Source organism: Oncorhynchus tshawytscha, linkage group LG09 (genome assembly GCF_018296145.1).
Source record: "Oncorhynchus tshawytscha isolate Ot180627B linkage group LG09, Otsh_v2.0, whole genome shotgun sequence".
Classification (NCBI taxonomy): Eukaryota; Metazoa; Chordata; class Actinopteri; order Salmoniformes; family Salmonidae; genus Oncorhynchus; species Oncorhynchus tshawytscha.
Genome location: NC_056437.1, coordinates 50325354 through 50348265, shown reverse-complemented (window position 1 = coordinate 50348265; position 22912 = coordinate 50325354). Strand labels below are relative to the sequence as shown.

The 22912-nt window shown below is 42.3% G+C and overlaps 1 protein-coding gene across 25 annotated transcripts in view; it reads left to right on the top strand.

Moving 5' to 3' along the window:
• The window catches only part of picalma (phosphatidylinositol binding clathrin assembly protein a), a 56007-nt gene that overhangs the window by 9950 nt on the left and 23145 nt on the right, over positions 1 to 22912 (top strand). For all 25 annotated transcript variants that reach the window (XR_006084106.1, XR_002954681.2, XR_002954679.2 and 22 more), the window contains 6 exons: positions 4093 to 4235; positions 4795 to 4870; positions 6840 to 6942; positions 7224 to 7317; positions 7526 to 7637; positions 22739 to 22845. Coding sequence is in view for 8 of the 25 variants with exons in the window: in XM_024432186.2 (XP_024287954.1) it covers positions 4093 to 4235; positions 4795 to 4870; positions 6840 to 6942; positions 7224 to 7317; positions 7526 to 7637; positions 22739 to 22845 (635 nt within the window). In the remaining 17 variants the exon portion in view is untranslated. The remainder of the gene's footprint in view (positions 1 to 4092; positions 4236 to 4794; positions 4871 to 6839; positions 6943 to 7223; positions 7318 to 7525; positions 7638 to 22738; positions 22846 to 22912) is intronic.

The following is a 22912-nucleotide window of genomic DNA, read 5'->3' as shown; positions in this document are numbered from 1 at the left end:
TAACATCTGTATTTTGTCTACCACAAGGTGCTATGCACAGGTTGACTAGCATCTTCTGAATTCTGCCCTTAAATGGCTTTTAATACTTCCTGTGAATAGATGGTCAGTTTCCTCTCTCCTAGACTTAGGGGTGTGCCAGTCAAATCAAATTTATATCAAATTATATTGGTCACATACACAGGGTTAGCAGATGTTAATGCGAGTGTAGTGCAATGCTTTTGCTTCTAGTTCCGACTGCAGTAATATCTAACAATTTCACAACTACCTTATACACACATGTAAAGGGTTGAATATGTACATGTGTATATATGGACGAGCGATGGCCGTGCGGCATAGGCAAGATGCAGTAGATCGTATAGCGTACAGTATATACATATGAGATGTCGGGTATGTAAACATTTTATGAAGTGGCATTGTTTAAAGTGACTAGTGATATACATTTATTACGTCCAATTTTTTATTATTAAAGTGGCTAGAGATTTGAGTCAGTATGTTGGCAGTAGCCACTCAATGTTAGTGATGGCTGCTTAACAGTCTGATGGTCTTGAGATGGAAGCTGTTTGCCAGTCTCTCGGTCCCAGCTTTGATGCACCTGTACTGACCTATCCTTCTGGATGATAGTGGGGTGAACAGGCAGTGGCTCGGGTGGTTGTTGTCCTTGATGATCTTTATGGCCTTCCTGTGACATCTGGTGGTGTAGGTGTCCTGGAGGGCGGGTAGTTTGCCCCGGTGATATGTTGTGCCGCTGTCACTACCCTATGGAGAGCCTTATGGTTGTGGGCGGAGCAGTTGCCGTACCAGGCAGCGATACAGCCTGACGGGAAGCTCTCGGTTGTGCGTCTAAAAGTTTGTGGGTTTTAGATGACAAGAACAAATATCTTCAGGCTCCTGAGGTTGAAAAGGCACTATTTGCGCCGCCTTCACCACTCTGTGTGGGTGGACCATTTCAGTTTGTCCGTGATGTGTACGCCAATGAACCTTCTCCACTACTGTCCCATTGATGTGGATAGGGGGTGCTCTCTCTGCTGTTTCCTGAAGTCCACAATCATCTCCTTTTGTTTTGAGTGTGCGGTTATTTTCCTGACACCACACTCCGAGGGCTTTCACCTCCTCCCTGTAGGCTTGATTACCAACAATGAGACGGCCTATCACCGTAGTGTAGTCTGTAAACTTAATGATTGAGTTGGAGGCGTACATGGCCGAACAGGGAGTACAGGAGAGGGCTCAGAACGCACCCTTGTTGGGCCCCAGTGTTGAGGATCAGCGGAGTGGAGATTGTTGTTTCCTACCCTCACCACCTAGGGGCGGCCCGTCAAAGTCCAGGACCCAGTTGCAGAGAGCGGGGTTGAGACCCAAGGTCTCAAGCTTAATGACGAGTTTGGAGGGTACTATGGTATTAAATGCTGAGCTTTAATCGATGAACAGCTTTCTTACATAGGTATTCCTCTTGTCCAGATGGGTTATGGCAGTGTGATTGCGTCGTCTGTGGTCTTTTGGGGCAACTTGGAGTGTGTCTAGGGAGTCTGGTAGGGTGGAGGTGATATGATCCTTGACTAGTCTCTCAAAGCACTTCATGATGACAGAAGTGTTTGCTACGGGGCGATAGTCATTAAGCTCAGTTACCTTAGCTTTCTTGGGAACAGGAACAATGGTGGCCCTCTTGAAGCATGTGGGAACAGCAGACTGGGATAGGGATTGATTGAATATGTCAGACATTGATATAAATATATAGTTAAAGTCAGTTTGCATACACTTAGGTTGAAGTCATTAACTCATTTTTCAACCACTCCACAAATGTTTTGTTAACAAACTAGTTTTTGCAAGTTGGTTAGGACATCTACTTTGTGCATGACACGTAATTTTTCCAATTGTTTACAGGCGGATTATTTCACTTATAATTCACTATCTCAATTCCAGTGGGTCAGAAGTTTATAGACTAATTTGACTGTGCCTTTGAAGAGCTTGGACAATGTCATGGCTTTAGAAGCTTCTGATAGGCTAATTGACATCATTTGAGTCAATTGGAGGTGGACCTGTGGATGTATTTGAAGGCCTACCTTTCAAACTCAGTGCCTCTTTGCTTGACATCATGGGAAAATCAAAAGAAATCCGCCAATACCTCAGAAAAAAATGGTAGTCCAAGTCTGGTACATCCTTTGGAGAAATGTCCAAACGCCTGAAGGTACCACGTTCATCTGTACAAACAATAGTACGCAAGTATAAACACCATGGGACCACGCAGCCGTCATACCGCTCAGGAAGGAGACTCGTTCTGTCTCCTAGAGATGAACATACTTTGTTGCGATAAGTGCAAATCAATCCCAGAACAACAGCAAAGGACCTTGTGAAGATGCTGGAGGAAACCGGTTCAAAAGTATATTTTTCCACAGTAACAATATCCTATATTGACATAACCTGAAAGGCTGCTCATCAAGGAAGAAGCCACTGCTCCAAAATCGCTTATTGTGGGAAGCTGGTGGAAGGCTACCCAAAACGTTTGACACAAGTTAAACAATTTAAAGGCAATGCTGCCAAATACTAATTGAGTGTATGTAAACTTCTGACCCACTGGGAATGTGATGAAAGAAATAAATAAAAGCTGAAATCATTCTCTCCTATTATTCTGACATTTCACATTCTTAGGATCACCACTTTATTTTAACTGACCTTAAACACGGCATTTTTACTAGGATTAAATGTCAGGAAATGTGTAACAGTTTAAATGTATTTGGCTAAGGTGCATGTAAACTTCCGACTTCAACTGTAGGTCAACATGGTAGCACTTAGTAATAACTAGCCTGCATTTCACTGTAACATACTTTTTTTGATGTGTATAAATTCCACATTTTGTTAATGGATATTTAGTTTGATCTGTTAAATTATTTGCTTTGTACAACAAATAATTTTAAATATTTTGATATTTGCCAAGCAACCATTTGGCAAGTGATCATTTTGAATATTGTATTGTGGGAACAGCCCCCTAAAGTCAAGTGTTGCTTGAAACTGCACTCCAGGGGAAGAGGCCTGATGTGGGGGTCCTGGGCTGGCATGGTTACATGTGGTCTGCGGTTGTGAGGCCGGTTGGATGTATTGGCAAATTCTCTAAAATGACATTTCAGGTGGCTTATGGTTGAAATGCTCTGGTGGACATTCCTGGAGTCAGCATGCCAATTGCATGCTCCCTCAACTTAAGACATGTGGCATTGTGTTGTGACAACTGCACATTTTAGTGGCCTTTTATTGTCCCTGGCACAAGGTGCACCTGTGTAATAATCAGATTATTGATATGCCACACCTGTCAGGTGGATGGATTATCTTGGAAAAGGAGAAATGCTCACTAACAGGGACCTAAACAGATGTGTGCACAGAATTTGAGAGAAATACGTTTTTCATGCGTATGGAACATTTCTGGAGTTTTCTATTTCAGCTCATGAAATATGGGACCAACACTTCACTTGTTGAGTTTATTTTTTTCAGTGTATTTCAATGTTTGATCAGCCAGCTACTGTGTTGTCATAGAACTGTACATGATTGTTAATCTTATCAGTGCTAGCAGCAGATTTCCTTGAGCTTTCAGTGATGGACCATCTTCTGTGTGAGAGGGAGAAATCTCTGTTTGTTTAAGGCCTGTATTAGAGGGTGTATGAATGACCTGATGAGATCTGGCATGAGAGACCAGTCTCATGGCACTGATGGAAAGGTGCCAGAAGGCATCGGCTTTCACTACAGGCCAGATGGCATGGGAGCCCTGCCAAAGGCTAAATAATGCCCAGGATGCACTATCCTCAGACGTTTGTGACAACAGTCTGAATATAAACACTGGGTGCAACCTATCCTGGGCTGTGCTAAACAGCACCATAAGGACTTAGTGCTCTGTCAAACCTGGTGGGTCCAACTGACGAGAGCCTTACCAAGAAGTTTGTCGTTAGCTCACCACAACGGCTTGATTCGGTGGAACTGGTTGTTCAAAATAACATTTGCCAACGCTTTCGCTTACATACTCACTCGCATGCAGTCAGTGTGTGTTTCTGTCACACAGACACACAATACTATTCCATTAAGACCCTACAGTGACTGTTTTCTCTCCCCCAGACTTGATCCACTGCACCAATGAGATGAACGTGAACATCCCCCAGCTGGCAGACACGTTGTTTGAGAGGACGGCCAGCACCAGCTGGGTGGTGGTCTTCAAGTCTCTCACCGCCACCCACCACACCATGGTCTACGGCAATGAGGTGAGTGAAACCTGTCTAGGGGCACAAATGGTTAAGGTTAGGGTTGGGTGAGGGAATTCTGTACCTGGGGATTTTTTTCACTCCAGAGCTCTGCAACTCAACACTTCCAGCAGAGCTGTAGATAATGGATCTGACTCCTTGGTGATCTGACTCCTGACTCCTTGTCATGCCAGACACACTCTGAATTCCAACTCAACCCCTATCCCTCCATACATATGGCAATTATACCATTGTAACATGCTCTACTCCTGATGATGCCTTTCTCTCTTAAATATGATGTCATGAAAGATTTCATGTGTAAGAAAATAAATTCAGTGTCAGAAGTGACACTAAAACTGTGGTGTTAAGGTCTTTTGAAATCCTTTTAACACTAGTGGTTTGAAAAGTGTCAGCAATATCCAGTCCACAGAATTGTCATTTTGTATTATACTTCTTTTGAGGGGGCTTTCTTATGTAACATTGCTATGCATTTTCAAAAGTGGTTGTCTTGTATTGCTATTAGTCAATCATTTGCATTCACCATCTAATGAAGGTTTGCACACATGTTTCTGTGTTGCAGAGATTTATACAGTACATGGCTTCAAGGAATACGCTTTTCAACCTCAGTAACTTTTTGGACAAAAGTGGCCTGCAAGGTGAGTAATGTCAGCTCTGCACAAACTTTGCTGCAGCACTCTATTTTATCAGGGGTTCAGTATCGTCTAAACTGGATGAGATGACACGCTCCAATATTTTAAAGGTGCTACACATTTGAATTTTTGCGTTGTAATTTCAGAGAATGTCCATAATATATCTACCGTGTTTTGCAATATTACTTACCCGCCAGTGTTTTGATTGGCTGTGATATTCACCTATTGATTTCTCCCACTGGAGCAGCATCTGTTTAACTAAGAAAGCTGTTCTGACTTTGGCTGTGTTATAACATAGATTTTTTTTTTTACAGCCGTTTGAAGCTGGTCGACCAAAACCGAAAGTAACTTTTAGTTTTGGTCCACCAGCTTCAAACAGCTGTAAAATGATATCTGTTAATGGAAATATATTTCTCAGGGATTTAGATGGTACAATGATTCCCTACACTTCAGTGTAGGGAATCATTGAGGGAACGGTGTAGAATGAGAGCGATTTCCACTAGATAACACAGCCACAAAGTCAGAACAGCTTTCCCAGTTTGACAACAGATGCCGCTCCAGCGGACAAAATCAATCACAACACTGGCAGATAAGTAATACTGTGAAACAATATCATTCCACTGTTGGCAGCAAATGTATTATGGACGGTTTCTAAAGTTATAAATGCAAACATTTTAAAAAATCCTGTGTACTGTAGCACCTTTTTTTTTAGGCATTCAGATATAAATATATTTTCCCGAACAAGCATGCTTATCTGACATGTAGAATAAGGAAATGTCAGCGCTATTCAAAACCTGCAGCGTACCATAACTTCTACCTACTGTGTGTGTGTACACACAACAGGCGATATTGAGACCTGCCAAACTATGTTAGAAGCGGAAAACTGTTATTTTAGACAGTCCTACCCTTTACCCTTTTGCTCTATTCCCAATGAAATGGCAACACTCAGCTCACATCAGGCCCAGCAAAATGTATTTACGTAAAGTTGTTTCCCATGTTAACAAGATGCCTGGCAGCCCAGACCAGTGGGACTTTCAAGGGGGAGTGTAAAGGCAGATTAAGCGCCCCTAATAATAACCTAATGCCTTTTGTCAAGTTGTTACTTATAAATTAGGGGGATAGGGAGCTATCAGTTTTAATGACGACTGGATTTAGGTTGGAGTATAAGCGCTCATGACAGAAAATCCACTAGATGGTGGGCCTTTGCTTTAGGAGAAATATGGGACTATATTTACGATACGTACAGTATTTATGATAGTTCATGGTCATTTTCATACATTGAAGTTGTTTTGGCACAATTCTCAGTGTTGCGGAAAAGACATCCGGAAACTGACAATGTCCAATAGCTTGGAAAATAAACGTGACACCCTTATGAGTCCCATTTTGTTTATTTTTCAAACTATTGCACCTACTATTTCACATAACAGGTGTTCCTCAAAGGGCCATGCAATTCAGTCGGGTTTCTTTTTCCATGTAAAGCTTTCACAAGTATCACGATAGTGTGACATTGGTATCATGGCAACACTGGAACACACACTTGAAGTGTCCTAAAGTTTGCCTGTGTATTTGTCCGACGGGAAGTAGCCCATAAATCGATGAAAAGAATCAGTTGTAATTTTCATAAATCAATGGAAGAATGTGCCTGGGCTTATTCAAGCTCAAGTGCATCCCTTATTTTCCCTAATAAACAGTTAAGAGTATAGGCTAGTTGCCACCCTTTGCCTTGATGCCACGTGTGCAAAGCTGTCAAGGCAAAGAAAGGGTGGCTACTTTGAAAAATATAGTAATTTGTTTAACTCTTTTATTTTGGTTACATGATTCCATATGTTATTTCATAGTTGTTGTCTTCACTATTGATCTACAATGTAGAACATAGTACACATAAAGAAAAACCCTTGAATGAGTAAGTGTCCAAATGTTTGACTAGTACTGTATACCAAGATGCTCAGAGTAATTCCCCTATTGTCTTTTTCAGGCTATGACATGTCAACGTTCATAAGGAGATATAGTCGCTACCTGAATGAGAAGGCTGTGTCGTATCGACAAGTCGCTTTTGACTTTACAAAAGTTAAACGAGGGTAAGGACTTTAATTCTCTATTCACATTTCCTTATACCGTCAGGCTCAGCTAGCATCTATATTGTATAAATACTGTACAGTCGAGTCCTGAAGTGTTTTGAATATATTTTGGGCATAGTGCTTATTCTTCCACAAGTGCATATAGTTTAGCGGCTAGGGGTTGATTTGGTGTCTAAGTGCATTATTTTAAATTGCATGCTTCAGCTTATTACACACATTCATGACAGTCCAAAGCCATTAGGATTGGGACCTTAATGATTGGAATATTATCTTTACCCCAGGGCGGATGGCGTTATGAGAACCATGAACACAGAAAAGTTACTAAAGACCATACCGATCATCCAAAACCAGATGGATGCGCTACTTGACTTCAATGTGAGTTTTCAATGCTTGACGTTTTGTACATTGTTGTATTGCTATGGCCTCAACTCTTAAGCTCCTGTATTGCAAGAAACATAGTCGACGATTGAGTAATCAAGATCCTTTACCTCTGTCCTGTGGATTGGGAGCTCTGGGAGTCAGACCAATGAGTGCTCGATAGGTTGACTGTCAATTAATCTGCTTTGAACCCCTCCATCTCCAGGTCAACGCCAACGAACTCACCAATGGAGTGATCAACGCGTCCTTCATGCTTCTGTTTAAAGATTCCATTCGACTGTTTGCGGCCTACAATGAAGGCATTATCAATCTGCTGGGTAAGTGCTTCCGCCTTCCAGCTCAAGTCTCTGTCCTGCCAAAACCAAGTCCTTATCGTTGTCATCGTTACCATTGAGTACTGACGCAAAAACACCTTTGATGCATAGACACCTTCATACTTAGTTCATACTGTATCCCTGGCCTCAAATGTTTGCCACCACTCACTATCAGCCTGCTGCCATGCTAGCCTGGCTGACTTAACGGGGGGGGACGAAGGACGTGTTATGCTACTACTCTGTTTTGCTCTCGTGTTCTAGTTGTGCTGGGTGACATTTGGTCTGTATATAGGTTTAGGGGTTGGGTGAATTCCCTTTTGAACTGAGCCATTTGATTTCTGAAACGCATAAACAAATCTAGTTTCCAATTCTTCTCATTCATATTAAATGAGTTTCCTGAAGGGACTGGGTTAAACTGAAATTAAGCTCAATGCTGGTGGAGAGACTGGTCTTGCACACAGTGATTTCAACTACTCTTTCCTGGCTGTCTTTCACAGTCTGAATTCAACGACTTTGTAACATTAGATCTGTGCATGTTCATCAGTACATGTGTGATTTTTGTCTGTTGGAAATGAAAATAATATCTAACGTTGGAAATAAGTTCCAGTACACTGACATTCTTGTATGCTCCACAAGGTTGGACATGATAATGGAGTTAGAGAATTGCACTTGTTTAAGAACTTTATGCAGCTATGTTATATTTATGCTATAGTTCTAGTCATTTCATATCAAGGCTATATTCTCTGCTATGAGGATGTATGCCTTTCTCACTCAGATGTGAGCCTTGGGTCTTTTGAGGGGAATGAGCAGGTCCTTGGAGAGCAAATTGGAGATGTGCAAACATCAGTGAGGTTTACAAGCCAGTGAGACATTCATGCACCACTCAGTTTGTATACGTCCTGCAGACATCCACATTTAACTGCCAAGTTTCTGATTTGAGAGAACAGTTCTGGAATTATACTATAAAAAAATATATCTCCCATTCATTTGTAAAGGCTGTTTATTTGATACAGTTTATCCTGATTTGATAAAAATGTCTGTTAGTGCCTTGGAAAGTATTCAGACCCCTTGAGTTTTTCCACATTTTCTTAAGTTAGACTTTTTCTAAAATTGATTAAATACAAATCCTCAGCAATCTCCACACTACCCCATAATGACAAAGAAAAAAACAGGTTTTTATACATTTTGTAAATATGGTGTTTTAAAAAAAAATTGAAATATTCAGGCCCTTTGCTATGAGACTCAATTATCTTCAGCTGGATCCTGTTTACACTGATTAATCAAGTTGAAGAAAGATCAAGGACAGAGTCCACCTTCGTGTGGTAAGTTCAAATGATTGGACATGATACGGAAAGGTCCCACAGTTGACAGTATGTCAGAACAAAAACCAAGCCATGGGGTCGAAGGAATTGTCCATAGAGCTCCGAGACATGATTTGTGTCGAGGCACAGATTTGGGGAACCGTACCAAAAAATGTCTGCAGCTTTGAAGGTCCCCAAGAACATAGTGGCCTCCATCTGTCTTAAATGGAAGAAGTTGGGAACCACCAATACTCTTTCTAAAGCTGGATGCCAGGCCAAACTGAGCAATCTGGGGAGAAGGGCCTTGGTCAGGGAGGTGACTAAGAACTTGATGGTCACTCTGACACAGCGCCAGATTTCCTCTGGAGATGGGAGAACCTTCCAGAAGGACAACCATCTCTGCAGCACTCCACCAATCCGGCCTTTATGGTAGAGGGGCCATACTGAAGCCACCCGTCAGTAAAAAGGCACATGACAGCCTGCTTGGAGTTTGCCAAAAGGCACCTAAAGATTCTCAGACCATGAGAAACAAGATTATCTGGTCTGATGAAATGCCAAGCGGCACATCTGGAGGAAATCTGGCACCATCCCTACGGTGAAGCATGGTGGTGGCAGCGTCCTGCTGGGGTGATGTTTTTCAGTGGCAGGCACTGGAAGACTAGTCAGGATCGAGGCAAAGAACCAGAGCATAGTACAGAGATCCTTGATGAAAACCTACTCAGGACCACAGACTGGGGGCAAAGGGTCACCTTCCAATAGAACAACGACACTAAGCACACAGCCAAGACATCGCAGGAGTGGCTTCGGGACAAGTCTCAATGTCCTTGAGTGGCCCAGCCAGAGCCCGGACTTGAACCAGATCTAACATCTCTGGAGAGACCTGAAAATAGCTGTGCAGCAACACTCCCCATCCAAACTGACAGTGCTTGAGAGGATCTGCAAAGAGGAATGGGAGAGACTCTCCAAATACAGGTGTGCCAAGCTTGTAGCGTCTTATCCAAGAAGACCAGAGGCTGTAATTGCTGCCAACAGTGCTTCAACAAGTACTGAGTAAAGGGTCTGAATATTTATGTAAATGTAATATTCAGTTGTACTTTTTTTTTTGATACATTTGCTGATATTTCTAAACCCATTTTTTCTTTGTCATTTGTTTTTATTTTACCTTTTATTTAACTAGGCAAGTCAGTTAAGAACATTCTTATTTTCAATAATGGCCAAGGAACAGTGGGTTAACTGCCTCTGAGGGGCAGTATTGAGTAGCTTGGATGAATAAGGTGCCCAGAGTAAACTGCCTGCTACTCAAGCCCAGAAGCTAGAATATGCATATAATTAGATTTGGATAGAAAACACTGACGTTTTTTAAAACTGTTAAAATGTCTGTGTATAACAGAACTCATATGGCTGGAAAAACCCTGAGGAAAATTCATCCAGGAAGTGTCATTACTTTGAAATGGCTTTTTCCAATGAAATCCTGTCCACCACTTAAAGGGATAGGACCCAGATTTCGTTCCCTACGGCTTCCACTAGTTGTGATAAATCTTAGACATCGTTTCGGGCTTTTATTCTGAAAAATGAGGGAGAATGACAACATTGAGTGGACGCTGTGTTCTCAGAGCTGGTTACTGCGCACGACTGGGAGCACTTTCTTGTTTTCCTTTTATATTGACGAAGCTTTTGTCCGGTTGAAATATTATCAATTTATTTAGGCTAAAAACAACAACCTGAGGATTGATTATAAACAGTTTGACTTGTTTCCATCAACTTTATGGATACTTTTTGGAGTTTGTCTGCCTCTTGTGACCGCATTTGAGCCATTGGCCTACTGAACAAAACGCGCCAACAAAATAGAGGTTTTTGGCTATAAATAGGGACTTTATCGAACAAAACAAACATTTGTTTACCATGGAGTGTTGTGAGTGAAACCATACGAAGATCATCAAAGGTAAGTGATTACTTTTATTGATATTTCTGACTTTCGTGACTAATCTACTTGGCTGGTAACTGTACGTAATGCTTTGTGTGCTGAGCGCTGTCCTCTGATAATTGCAAGGTTTGCTTTCACAGTAAAGCCTTTTTGAAATCGGAAACGGCTGCTGGATTAACAAGACGGTAAGCTTTATTTTGATGTGTAACACATTTTCAAGAATGTTAAATATTTGAATTGAGTATTTATTTCTTTGCGCTCTGCAATTTCACTGGATGTTGGCCAGGTGGGACACTACCGTCCCACACCCCCGAGAGGTGAAAAAAACATGCTTTTACAGGAGCAGAAATCGGTGACGCAGAGCACAAAGAATTGGGCCGAGCAATTTTATACAAAAATTTGTATAATTTTTGTTTAAATCAATCTACACACAATACCCCATGGGGCGGTAGGTAGCCTAGTGGTTAGAGCATTGGACTAGTAACCAAAAGGTTGCAAGATCGAGTCACCGAGCTGACAATGTAAAAATTGGTTGTTCTGCCCCTGAACAAGGCAGTTAATCCGCTGTTCCTTGGCTGTCATTGAAAATAAGAATTTGTTATTAACATTAGAAGCTTATTACTTAAGTGGATCGATTGTGGGTTCACAGCTCCTATCCAGATTTGTTGGTCATTACTGAGAGGTGGTTAAGAGTGTTTGGAACACTGATGTTAACCTTTCTGGTTAACCTTTTTCAGCAAGACGGATCTTCCAAAGGTAGAGTGGCAATCTTTACCAAGGATCACCTTCAATGCTCGCTTGTCTCCACCAAGTCTGTCCCCAAACAATTTGATTTCTGGTTTTAAGCATTAAACTTTCAAATAGCTTTTTTTTCTCTTTGGGTCTAACCCCAAGAAGTTCTAGAAAATGGTTTAAGACATGGGAATAAACCCTCTTCATCACAGCTGCCCATGTCCCTTAATGTTGATGTGGATGTTAAAGACGAGGAGCAAATGGCTGAGCTCTTTAATCACCACTTAATTAAGTCAGGATTCCTTATCAATCAAATGTATTTATAAAGCCCTTCTTACATCAGCTGATATCTCAAAGTGCTGTACATAAACCCAGCCTAAAACCCAAACCGCAAGCAATGCAGGTGTAGAAGCACGGTGTCTTGGAAAAACTCCCTAGAAAGGCCGAAACCTAGAGGAACCAGGATATGAGGGATGGCCAGTCCTCTCCTGGCTGTGCCAGGTGGAGTATCTCTACTGCTCCTGCTGTCTCCAGAGTTGAAAACAGCAAGTCTGGGATAGGTAGCACGTCCGGTGATCAGGTCAGGGTTCCATAGCCGCAGGCAAAACAGTTGAAACTGGAGCAACAGCACGACCAGGTGGACAGCGGACAGCAAGGAGTCATCAGGCCAGGTTCTCAGAAAGAATTAGAGCATACTTAAATTCACACAGGACACCGGATAAGACCAGAGAAATACTCCAGATATAACAAACTGACCCTAGTCCCCCGACACAAACTACTGCAGCATAATTACTGGAGGCTGAGACCAGAGGGGTCAGGAGACAATGTGGCCCCATCTGATGATGCCCCATCTGATACCCCCGGACAGGGCCAAACAGGAAGGATATAACCCCACCCACTTTAGCAAAGCACATCCCCCACACCACTAGAGGGATGTTACGTAGATGGAAAAAATCTGTCCTTGAAATGTCTTTCAAATTTGTTTTGTCAAGAGATCAGGGTCCAGAGTAACGCCGAGGAACTTCAGTTTTATTTGAGATGACTGCACAAGCATCAAGAATTGTCAGATTCAACAGAAGATCTCTTTATTTCTTGGGACCTAGAACTAGCATCTCTGTTTTGCCTGCGTTTTAAAAGTAGAAAATGTGCCACCATCCACTTATGTCTGAAACACAGGCTTCCAGTGAGGGCAATTTTGGGGTTTCGTCAATGTACAGCTGTTTGTCGTCCACACAGCAGTGAAAGTTAACATTATTTTTCCTGAATGACATCACCAAAAGGAAGAATATATAGTGAAAACAATAGTGGTCCTAAAATGGAGCCTTGAGGAACACTGAAATTTACATTTGATTTGTCAGAGGACAAACCATCCACAGAGACAAACTGATATCTTTCCAACAGATAAGATCTAAACCAGTCCAGAACTTGTCCGTGTAGACCAATTTCGGTTTCTAATCTCTCCAGAAGAATGTGGTGATCGATGGTATCAAAAGCAGCACTAAGGTCTAGGAGCTCGAGGACAGATGCAGGTCCTCGGTCTGACTCCATTAAAAGGTAATTTACCACCTTCACAAGTGCAGGCTCAGTGCTATGATAGGGTCTAAAACCAGACTGAAGCGTTTCGTATACATTTTCTTCAGCAAGGCAGTGAGTTTTCATTTAACCTGGCAAGTCGGTTAAGAACAAATTCTTATTTTCAATGATGGCTTAGGAACAGTGGGTTAACTGCCTGTTCAGGGGCAGAACGACAGATTTGTACCTTGTCAGCTCAGGGGTTTGAACTTGCAACCTTCCGGTTACTAGTCCAACGCTCTAACCACTAGGCTACCCTGCCGCCCTCAAGCATACAAGTACACTGCTCAAAAAAATAAACAGTAACTAAACAACACAATGTAACTCCAAGTCAATCACACTTCTGTGAAATCAAACTGTCCACTTAGGAAGCAACACTGATTGACAATATATTTCACATGCTGTTGTGCAAATGGAATAGACAACAGGTGGAAATTATAGGCAATTATCAAGACACCCCCAATAAAGGAGTGGTTCTGCAGGTTATGACCACAGACCACTTCTCAGTTCCTATGCTTCCTGGCTGATGTTTTGGTCACTTTTGAATGCTGGTGGTGCTTTCACTCTAGTGGTAGCATGAGACGGAGTCTACAACCCACACAAGTGCCTCAGGTAGTGTAGCTCATCCAGGATGGCACATAAATGCGAGGTGTGGCAAGAAGGTTTGCTGTGTCTGTCAGCGTAGTGTCCAGAGCATGGAGGCGCTACCAGGAGACAGGCCAGTACATCAGGAGACGTGGAGGCTGTAAGAGTGCAACAACCCAGCAGCAGGACACCTACCTCCGCCTTTGTGCAAGGAGGAGCACCGCCAGAACCCTGCAAAATAACCTCCAGCAGGCCACATGTGCATGTGTCTGTTTCTGACCGTTTGAGCAGACTCCATGAGGGTGGTATGAGGGCCCGACGTCCACAGGTGGGGGTTGTGCTTACAACCCAACACCGTGCAGGGCGTTTGGCATTTGCCAGAGAACACCAAGATTGGCAAATTCGCCACTGGCGCCCTGTGCTCTTCACAGATGAAGGCAGGCTCACACTGAGCACATGTGGCAGTCTGGAGACTCTGTGGAGAACGTTCTGCTGCCTGCAACATCCTCCAGCATGACCGATTTGGCGGTGGGTCAGTCATGGTGTGGGGTGGCATTTTCTTTGGGGGGCCGCACAGCCCTCCATGTGCTCGCCAGAGGTAGCCTGACTGCCATTAGGTACTGAGATGAGATCCTCAGACCCCTTGTGAGACCATATGCTGGTGCGGTTGGCCCTGGGTTCCTCCTAATGCAAGACAATGCTAGACCTCATGTGGCTGGAGTGTGTCAGCAGTTCCTGCAAGAGGAAGGCATTGATGCTATGGACTTGCCCGCCCGTTCCCCAGACCTGTATCCAATTGAGCACATCTGGGACATCATGTCTCGCTCCATCCACCGCCACGTTGCTCCACAGACTGTCCAGTAGTTGGCGGAATCTTTAGTCCAGGTCTCGGATAAGTTCCCTCAGGAGACCATCCGCCACCTCATCAGGAGCATGCCCAGGCGTTGTATGGAAGTCATACAGGCACGTGGAGGCCACACACTACTGAGCCTCATTTTGACTTGTTTTAAGGACATTACATCAAAGTTGGATCAGTCTGTAGTGTAGTTTTCCACTTTAATTTTGAGTGTGACTCCAAATCCATACCTCCATGGGTTGATAAATTTGATTTCCATTGATAATTTGTGTTATTTTTGTCAGCACATTCAACTACAGTGGGGCAAAAAAGTATTTAGTCAGCCACCAATTGTGCAAGTACTCCCACTTAAAAAGATGAGAGGCCTGTCATTTTCATCATAGGTACACTTCAACTATGACAGACAAAATGAGAAAGAAATCCAGATAATCACATTGTAGGATTTTTGTTTTAATGAATTTATTCGCAAATTATGGTGGAAAATAAGTATTTGGTCACCTACAAACAAGCAAGATTTCTGGCTCTCACAGACCTGTAACTTCTTCTTTAAGAGGCTCCTCTGTCCTCCACTCGTCACCTGTATTAATGGCACCTGTTTGAACTTGTTATCAGTATAAAAGACACCTGTCCACAACCTCAAACAGTCACACTCCAAACTCCACTATGGCCAAGACCAAAGAGCTGTCAAAGGACACCAGAAACAAAATTGTAGACCTGTACCAGGCTGGGAAGACTGAATCAGCAATAGGTAAGCAGCTTGGTTTGAAGAAATCTACTGTGGGAGCAATTATTAGGAAATGGAAGACATACAAGACCACTGATAATCTCCCTCGATCTGGGGCTGCACGCAAGATCTCACCCCTTGGGGTCAAAATGATCACAAGAACGGTGAGCAAAAATCCCAGAACCACACGGGGGGTCCTAGTGAATGACCTGCAGAGAGCTGGGACCAAAGTAACAAAGCCTACCATCAGTAACGCGCTACGCCGCCAGGGACTTGAATCCTGCAGTGCCAGACGTGTCCCTCTGCTTAAGCCAGTACATGTCCAGGCCCATCTGAAGTTTGCTAGAGAGCATTTGGATGATCCAGAAGAAGATTGGGAGAATGTCATATGGTCAGATGAAACCAAAATATAACTTTTTGGTAAACTAAATTCGTTGTGTTTGGAGGAAAAAGAATGTTGAGTTGCATCCAAAGAACACCATACCTACTGTGAAGCATGGGGGTGGAAACATCATGCTTTGGGGCTGTTTTTCTGCAAAGGGACCAGGATGACTGATCTGTGTAAAGGAAAGAATGAATGGGGCCATGTATCGTCAGATTTTGAGTGAAAACCTCCTTCCATCAGCAAGGGCATTGAAGATGAAACGTGGCTGGGTCTTTCAGCATGACCATGATCCCAAACGCACCGCCCGGGCAACGGAGTGGCTTCGTAAGAAGCATTTCAAGGTCCTGGAGTGGCCTAGCCTGTCTCCAGATCTCAAGCCCATAGAAAATCTTTGGAGGGAGTTGAAAGTCCGTGTTGCCCAGCAACAGCCCCAAAACATCACTGCTCTAGAGGAGATCTGCATGAAGGAATGGGCCAAAATACCAGCAACAGTGTGTGAAAACCTTGTGAAGACTTACAGAAAACGTTTGACCTCTGTCATTGCCAACAAAGGGTATATAACAAAGTATTGAGAAACTTTTGTTATTGACCAAATACTTATTTCCCACCATAATTTGCAAATTCATTAAATCCTACAATGTGATTTCTCTTATTTTTTTTAAATTATTTTGTCTGTTATAGTTGAAGTGTACCTGAAAATTACAGGCCTCATCTTTTTAACTGGGAGAACTTGCACAATTGGTGGCTGACTAAATACTTTTTTGCCCCACTGTATGTAAAGAAAAAAGTATTTAATAAGAATATTTCATTCAGATCTAGGATGTTATTTTAGTGTTCCCTTTTTTTGAGCAGTGTATTTTACACTATTTTAAAGATAACGTTCTCGTTAATCCAGCCAGTGTCTGATTTCAAAAAGCACAAACGATTGTTAGGTCGCCACCAAAAAACAGACATTTTTTCAAGCCAAAGAGGAAATGAATCATTAACCTTTGATCTTGGTCAGATGATACTCATGGGACTTAATGTTACACAATGCATGTATGTTTTGTTTGATAAAGTTCATATTTATATTTTTTAAAAATCTGAGTTTACATTGGCGCGTTATGTTTAACTACTGAACATGCGGTGATATTGCAGCGCCACATCAATTTACAGAAATACTCATAAACATTGATAGATACGACTATTATACATGGAACTTAAGAAACTTCTCAATGCAACTGCTGTGTCTGATTTCAATTTCTTTTTACAGAGAAAGCAAACCATGCAATAATCTAAAGTACAGCCTTTAGACTACATGGCAGACAAAGATACCTGCCATATTGGGTAGTCAACATTACTTAGAAATAGCATTTTAAATATTCACTTACCTTTTGATCTTAATCAGAATGCACTCCCAGGAATCCCAGTTCCACCATAAATGTTTAATGTCCATCAGTTCAGTCCAAATATCTTTTTTTGTTAGGGCGTTTGGTAAACTTATCCTAAAACGCGTTCAAGTCGCGCCGAACGTCGGACAAGAAGTTCAAAAGGTTCCGTTACAGCCCGTAGAAACATGCCAACCCAAGTATGGAATCAATCTTTAGGATGTTTTTAACAACTTCATTAATGTTCCAACCAGACAATTCCTTCCTGTCTGTACAAATGAAGTGGAACGAAGCTGACCACTCAAAGAGCCCTTATGAGCCCCTCCTTTTAGAGTATAATCCCCAAAACAGGTTCTAAATACTGTTGACATCTAGTGGAAGCCTTGAAGTGAAACAACTAACATCACCCTGTATCTTCAATGGGGGCTGAGTTGAAAAACTATAAACCTCAGATTTCCTGGTTGGATTTTTCTCAGGTTTTCGCCTGCCATATGAGTTCTGTTATACTCGGACATCATTCAAACAGTTTTAGAAATTTCAGTGTTTTTCTATCCAATAATAAATATCTGGGACAGAGTAGGAGGCAGTTCACTCTGGGCATGCTTTTCATCCAAAAGTGAAAATGCTGCCCCCTATCCCAGAAACGTTAAGTTGTAAAAATAGGATGCTCGGGTAGCAGTGAGGGATCTTCGATACTGCATGGTACTGACTTTCCAAGCTAGTTGGAAGACTTCCAGTTTGGTGTGGCTCCATTTCCGTTTAAATTTTCTGGACGCTTGCCTCAGAGCTCGGGTATTTTCTGTATACGAGGGAGCTAGTTTCTTATTACAAATGTTTTTAGGTGTGCGACTGCATCTAGGGTATTGCGCAAGGTTAAATTGAGTTCCTCAGGTTAACTGATTTTTGTACTCTGACGTCCTTGGGTAGGCGGAGGGAGTCTGGAAGGGCATCTAGGAATCTTTTGGGTTGTCTGAGAATTTATAGCATTGCTTTTGATTCTTGGTTGGGGTCGGAGTTGATTATTTGTTGCAGTTGTAAACATAATAAAATGCTGGTCCGATAGTCCAGGATTATAAGGAAAAACACACAGATCCCAACATTTATTCCACGGGACAAAACTAGGTCCAGAGTGTGACTGGCAGTGCATGTTGGACAAAATCCACTGAGTCGATGATGGCTCCGAAAGCCCTTTTGGAGTGGGTCTGTGGACTTTTCCATGTGAATATTAAAGTCACCAAAGATTATAATATCTGCTATGACTAAGGTCCGATAGGAACTCGGTGAGGAACGCTGTTTATGGCCCGGGGGGCCTCTGTAAAACAGTAGCTATAAAAAGTGATTGAGTAGGCTGCTTAAATTTCATGACTAGAAGCTCAAAATACCATTTATTTGATTTTTGTCAATTTAATTAGCTATTGTAAATGTTAGCAACACCTCTGCCTTTGTAGGATGCACGGGGATATGGTCACGAGTGTAACCAGGAGGTGAGGCCTATAAACACTAAATTCATCAGGCTTAAGCCATGTTTCAGTCAGGCCAATCACATCAAGATTCTAATCTGTGATTAGTTCATTGACTAACTATAACTCCTTTGCAAGTGAGGGATCAAACATTAAATAACTCCTCAAAATAAGGTTCTCAATCTCTTTTAATAATGACAGGAATGGAGGGTCATTGTTCCAGTGAGATTGCTAAGGCAAACACCGCCATGTTTAGTTTTGCTCAACCTAGATCGAGGCACAGACACGGTCTCATTGGGAATAGCTGAGCTGACTACACTGACTGGCAGCCAGCCTGCCAGCTTAGTGGAGTCTATCTCATTGTGGAGCTAGGGGAGTTAGAGCCCTGTCTATGTTCGTAGGTGAGATGAGAGCACCCCTCCAACTACGATGGAGTCTGTCACTACTCAGCAGGCTAAGCTTTGTCCTGTTTGTGGGTGAGTCCCAGAAAGAATTTGTAGATAATTAGCTCTCTATCTTTTGGGAGGGGCACTAAACAGTTTTCAACCAGCGATTTGAGTTGTGAGACTCTGCTGTAGAGCTCATCACTACCCCTAACTGGGAGGGGGCCAGAGACAATTACTCGATGCCGACACATCTTTCTTGCTGATTTACATGCTGAAGCTATGTTACGCTTTGACCTCTGACTGTTTCTGCCTAACATCATTGGATAAGTTGAATGAAAAAAGTGGGCAGGGGGAAGGTGTGTGTGTGTGTGTGTGTGTGTGTGTGTGTGTGTATATATATAGAACAGTAATTAAGTAAAAACCGTGAAGTTGGCAGGTAGCAAAGTAAGGTTAGCAACAAACCGCACGTCTACAAGTTGTGACCGGAAATTGACTCAGCCATGTCTCCTTGCCCATCCAACATTTCTTCATCTCCCACCCCTTCTAATATGACTTTCCCCGATGCTTCTCCCTCTTTTTTTTTCCCCTGCCCCGCTACAAAGTTTCTCCCTGCAGGAAGTTACTGAGTCCGAAGTGCTAAAGGAGCTCCTGATACTTGACCCCCCAAAACCATCTTGGTCAGATGGTTTAGACCCTTCTTTAAGGTTGATGCCCCTGTCATTGCCAAGCATATCTCTGACCTTTTTTAACCTACTTCTTCTTTCTGGAGAGGTTCCCATTTCTTGGAAGGCAGCCACGTTTCATCCTTTTGTTTAAATGGGGAGATCAATCTTATCATCTTAGGGCTGCAATCCCGTTACCGGGATCGATATGACAACAGCCAGGGAAAGTGCAAAGCGCCAAATTCGAACAAATCTCATAATTAAAATTCCTCAAACATACAAGTATCTTATACCATTTTAAAGGTAATCTTTTTGTTAATCCCACCAGTGTCCGATTTTCAAATAGGCTTTACAGCGTAAGCACCACATGATTAAGTCACCACCAAGTCACATAAATTCAGCCATTTTTCCAGCCAAAGAGGAGTCACAAAGCACAAATGGAGATAAAATTAATCATTAACCTTTGATCTTCATCAGATGACACTCCTAGGACTTCATGTTACACAATACATATGTTTTGTTCGATGAAGTGCACATTTATATAAAAAAATATCGGTATACATTGGCGCGCTACGTTCACTACTTCCAAAAACATCCGGTGATCTTGCAGAGAGCCACGTCATTTTACAGAAATACTCATTATAGATGTCGCTGAAAATACAATTGTTAGACATGGAAATATAGATACAGCGGTTGCATTAAGGAGAAGTGTGTCAGATTTTCAAAAACTTTATGGAAAAAGCAAACCATGCAATCTGAGTACAGTTTTCAGACAAAGCACCCAAAAAGATATCCGTCTTATTGGGTAGTCAACATTATTCATAAATGGTATTATAAATATTCCCTTTGATCTTCGTCAGAATGCACTCCCAGGAATCCCAGTTCCACATTAAATGTTTGGACATAAATGGACATGATCGAACTAAATCAAAGAGCTACTTTTGTTAGCACGTTTGGTTAAAAAAAATCCAAAGTCATGAAGCGCGTTCCCTAGTTGCAGACGAAATGTCAAAGTTCCGTTCCTGTCTGTAGAAACATGTCAAAAGCTGTATGGAATCAATCTTTAGGATGTTTTTAACATAAAACGTCAATGTTCTAACCGGAGAATTCCATTGTCTTCAGAAGTGCGATGGAACAGAGCTCCCTCGTGTGAACGTGCGTGGTCAGAGCATGCTCAGCTCATGGCAGACCTTACTCATTCCCTTCTCATTCGGTCGGTGTATTCAATAGGGGCTGGGTTGAAAATCGACCAACCTCAGATTTCCCACTTCCTGTTTGGATTTCTTCTTAGGTTTTGCCTGCCATTTGAATTCTGTTAGACATCATTCAAACAGTTTAGAAACTTCAGTGTTTTCTATCCAATACTACTAATAATATGCATATTAGCAACTGGGACTGAGGAGCAGGCAGTTTACTCTGGGCACCTGTCATCCAAGCTACTCAATACTGCCCCTGCAGCCATAAGAAGTTATAGGCCTATTTCTATTTTGCCCTGTATCAAGTGTTGGAAAAACGTGTCCAACGAACTGGCTTTCTTGAGGTCTATAGTATTCTCTCTGATATGCAATCTGGTTTCCGCTCAGATTATGGATGTGTCACTGCATTCTTAAATGTCCTCAATGTCACAATTGCCCTTGATTCTAAGCAATGTTCTGCTATTTTTGACTTGGCCATAGCTTTTGATACGGTAGACCATTCCATTCATGTGGTGTTTCTGAGGGGTCTTTGGCCTGGTTTGCAACTACTTCTTTCAAAGAGTGCAGTGTATAAAGTCAGAATCTGCTGTCTCTGCCACTGCCTGTCACCAAGGGAGTACCCCAAGGCTCGATCCTAGGTCCCACGCTCTTCTCAATTTACATTAACAATTTCTCAGGCAGTAGGAAGCTCTCATCCATTTATATGCAGATTATCCAGTCTTATACTCAGCTGGCATCTCCCTGGATGTTGTTAAACGCTCTACAACAAAGCTTTCTTAATGTCCCACAAGCTTTCTCTACTCTTAACCTTGTTCTGAACACCTCCAAAACAAAGGTCATGTGGTTTGGTAAGAATTCCCCTCTCCCAACAGGTGTGATTACTGCCTCTGAGGGTTTAGAGCTTGAGGAAGTCACCTCATACAAGTCCTTGGGAGTATGGCTAGACAATACACTGTCATTCTCTCAGCACATATCAACGCTTCAGGCTAAAGTTAAATCTAGACTTGGTTTCCTCTATGGTAATCGCTCCTCTTTCACCCCAGCTGCCAAACTAACCCTGATTCAGATGATCATCCAACCCATGCTAGATTACGGAGACATAAGTTATAGATCGTCAGGTAAGGGTGCTCTTGAGCGGCTAGATGTTCTTTACCATTCGGCCATCAGATTTGCCACCAATGCTCCTTATAGGACACATCACTGCACTCCATACTCCTCTGTAAACTGGTCATCTCTGTATGCCCATCACCAGACACACTGGTTGATGCTTATTTACAAAACCCTCTTAGGCCTCACTCCCCTCTCTGATATATCTACTGCAGCCCTCATCCTCCACATACACCTGTTCTGCCAGTCGCATTCTGTTAAAGGTCCCCAGAGCGACCCAGGGATGTGCGCGTTTGTCTTTTCAGTTCGCTGCAGTTAGCGACTGGAATGAGCTGCAACAAACACTCAAACTGGACAGTTATATCTCAAGCTCTTCATTCAAAGAGTCAATCATGGACACTCACTGACAGTTGTGGCTGCTTTGTGTGATGTACTGTTGTCTCTACCTTCTTGCCCTTTGTGCTGTTGTCTGTGCCTAATGTTTGTACCATGTTTTGTGTTGCTTCCATGCTGTGGTGTTGTCTTAGGTTTCTCTTTATGTTGTGTTCGCTTTTGTTGTGATGTGTGTTTTTGTCCTTTTTTGTTATTTAAAAATTTTAATCACATTACCTGTCCCTGCATGGTCTTTTTCCTTTTGGTAGGTCGTCATTGTTAATAAGAATTTGTTCTTAACTGACTTGCCTAGTTAAATAAAACATGTATGTATAAAAATAAGGCTGTAACAAAATGTGAAAAGTCAAATGGTCTGAATACTTTCTCAAGGCACTGTAATACCAGCGTTTTATCACTGCTATTTTGCATTAGTTCCAGTTCTCTGTTATAATTTCCCTATCTATTCATTTCACAGAGAAGTACTTTGACATGAAGAAAACTCAATGCAAGGAGGGCCTTGACATCTACAAGAAATTCCTTACTCGAATGACAAGAATCTCTGAATTCCTCAAAGTAGCAGAGGTAAGATCCCACCTTTTGGAAACTTCTGTGTGATCGGACTCCTACATTCGCTTTTATCGCCGTCATC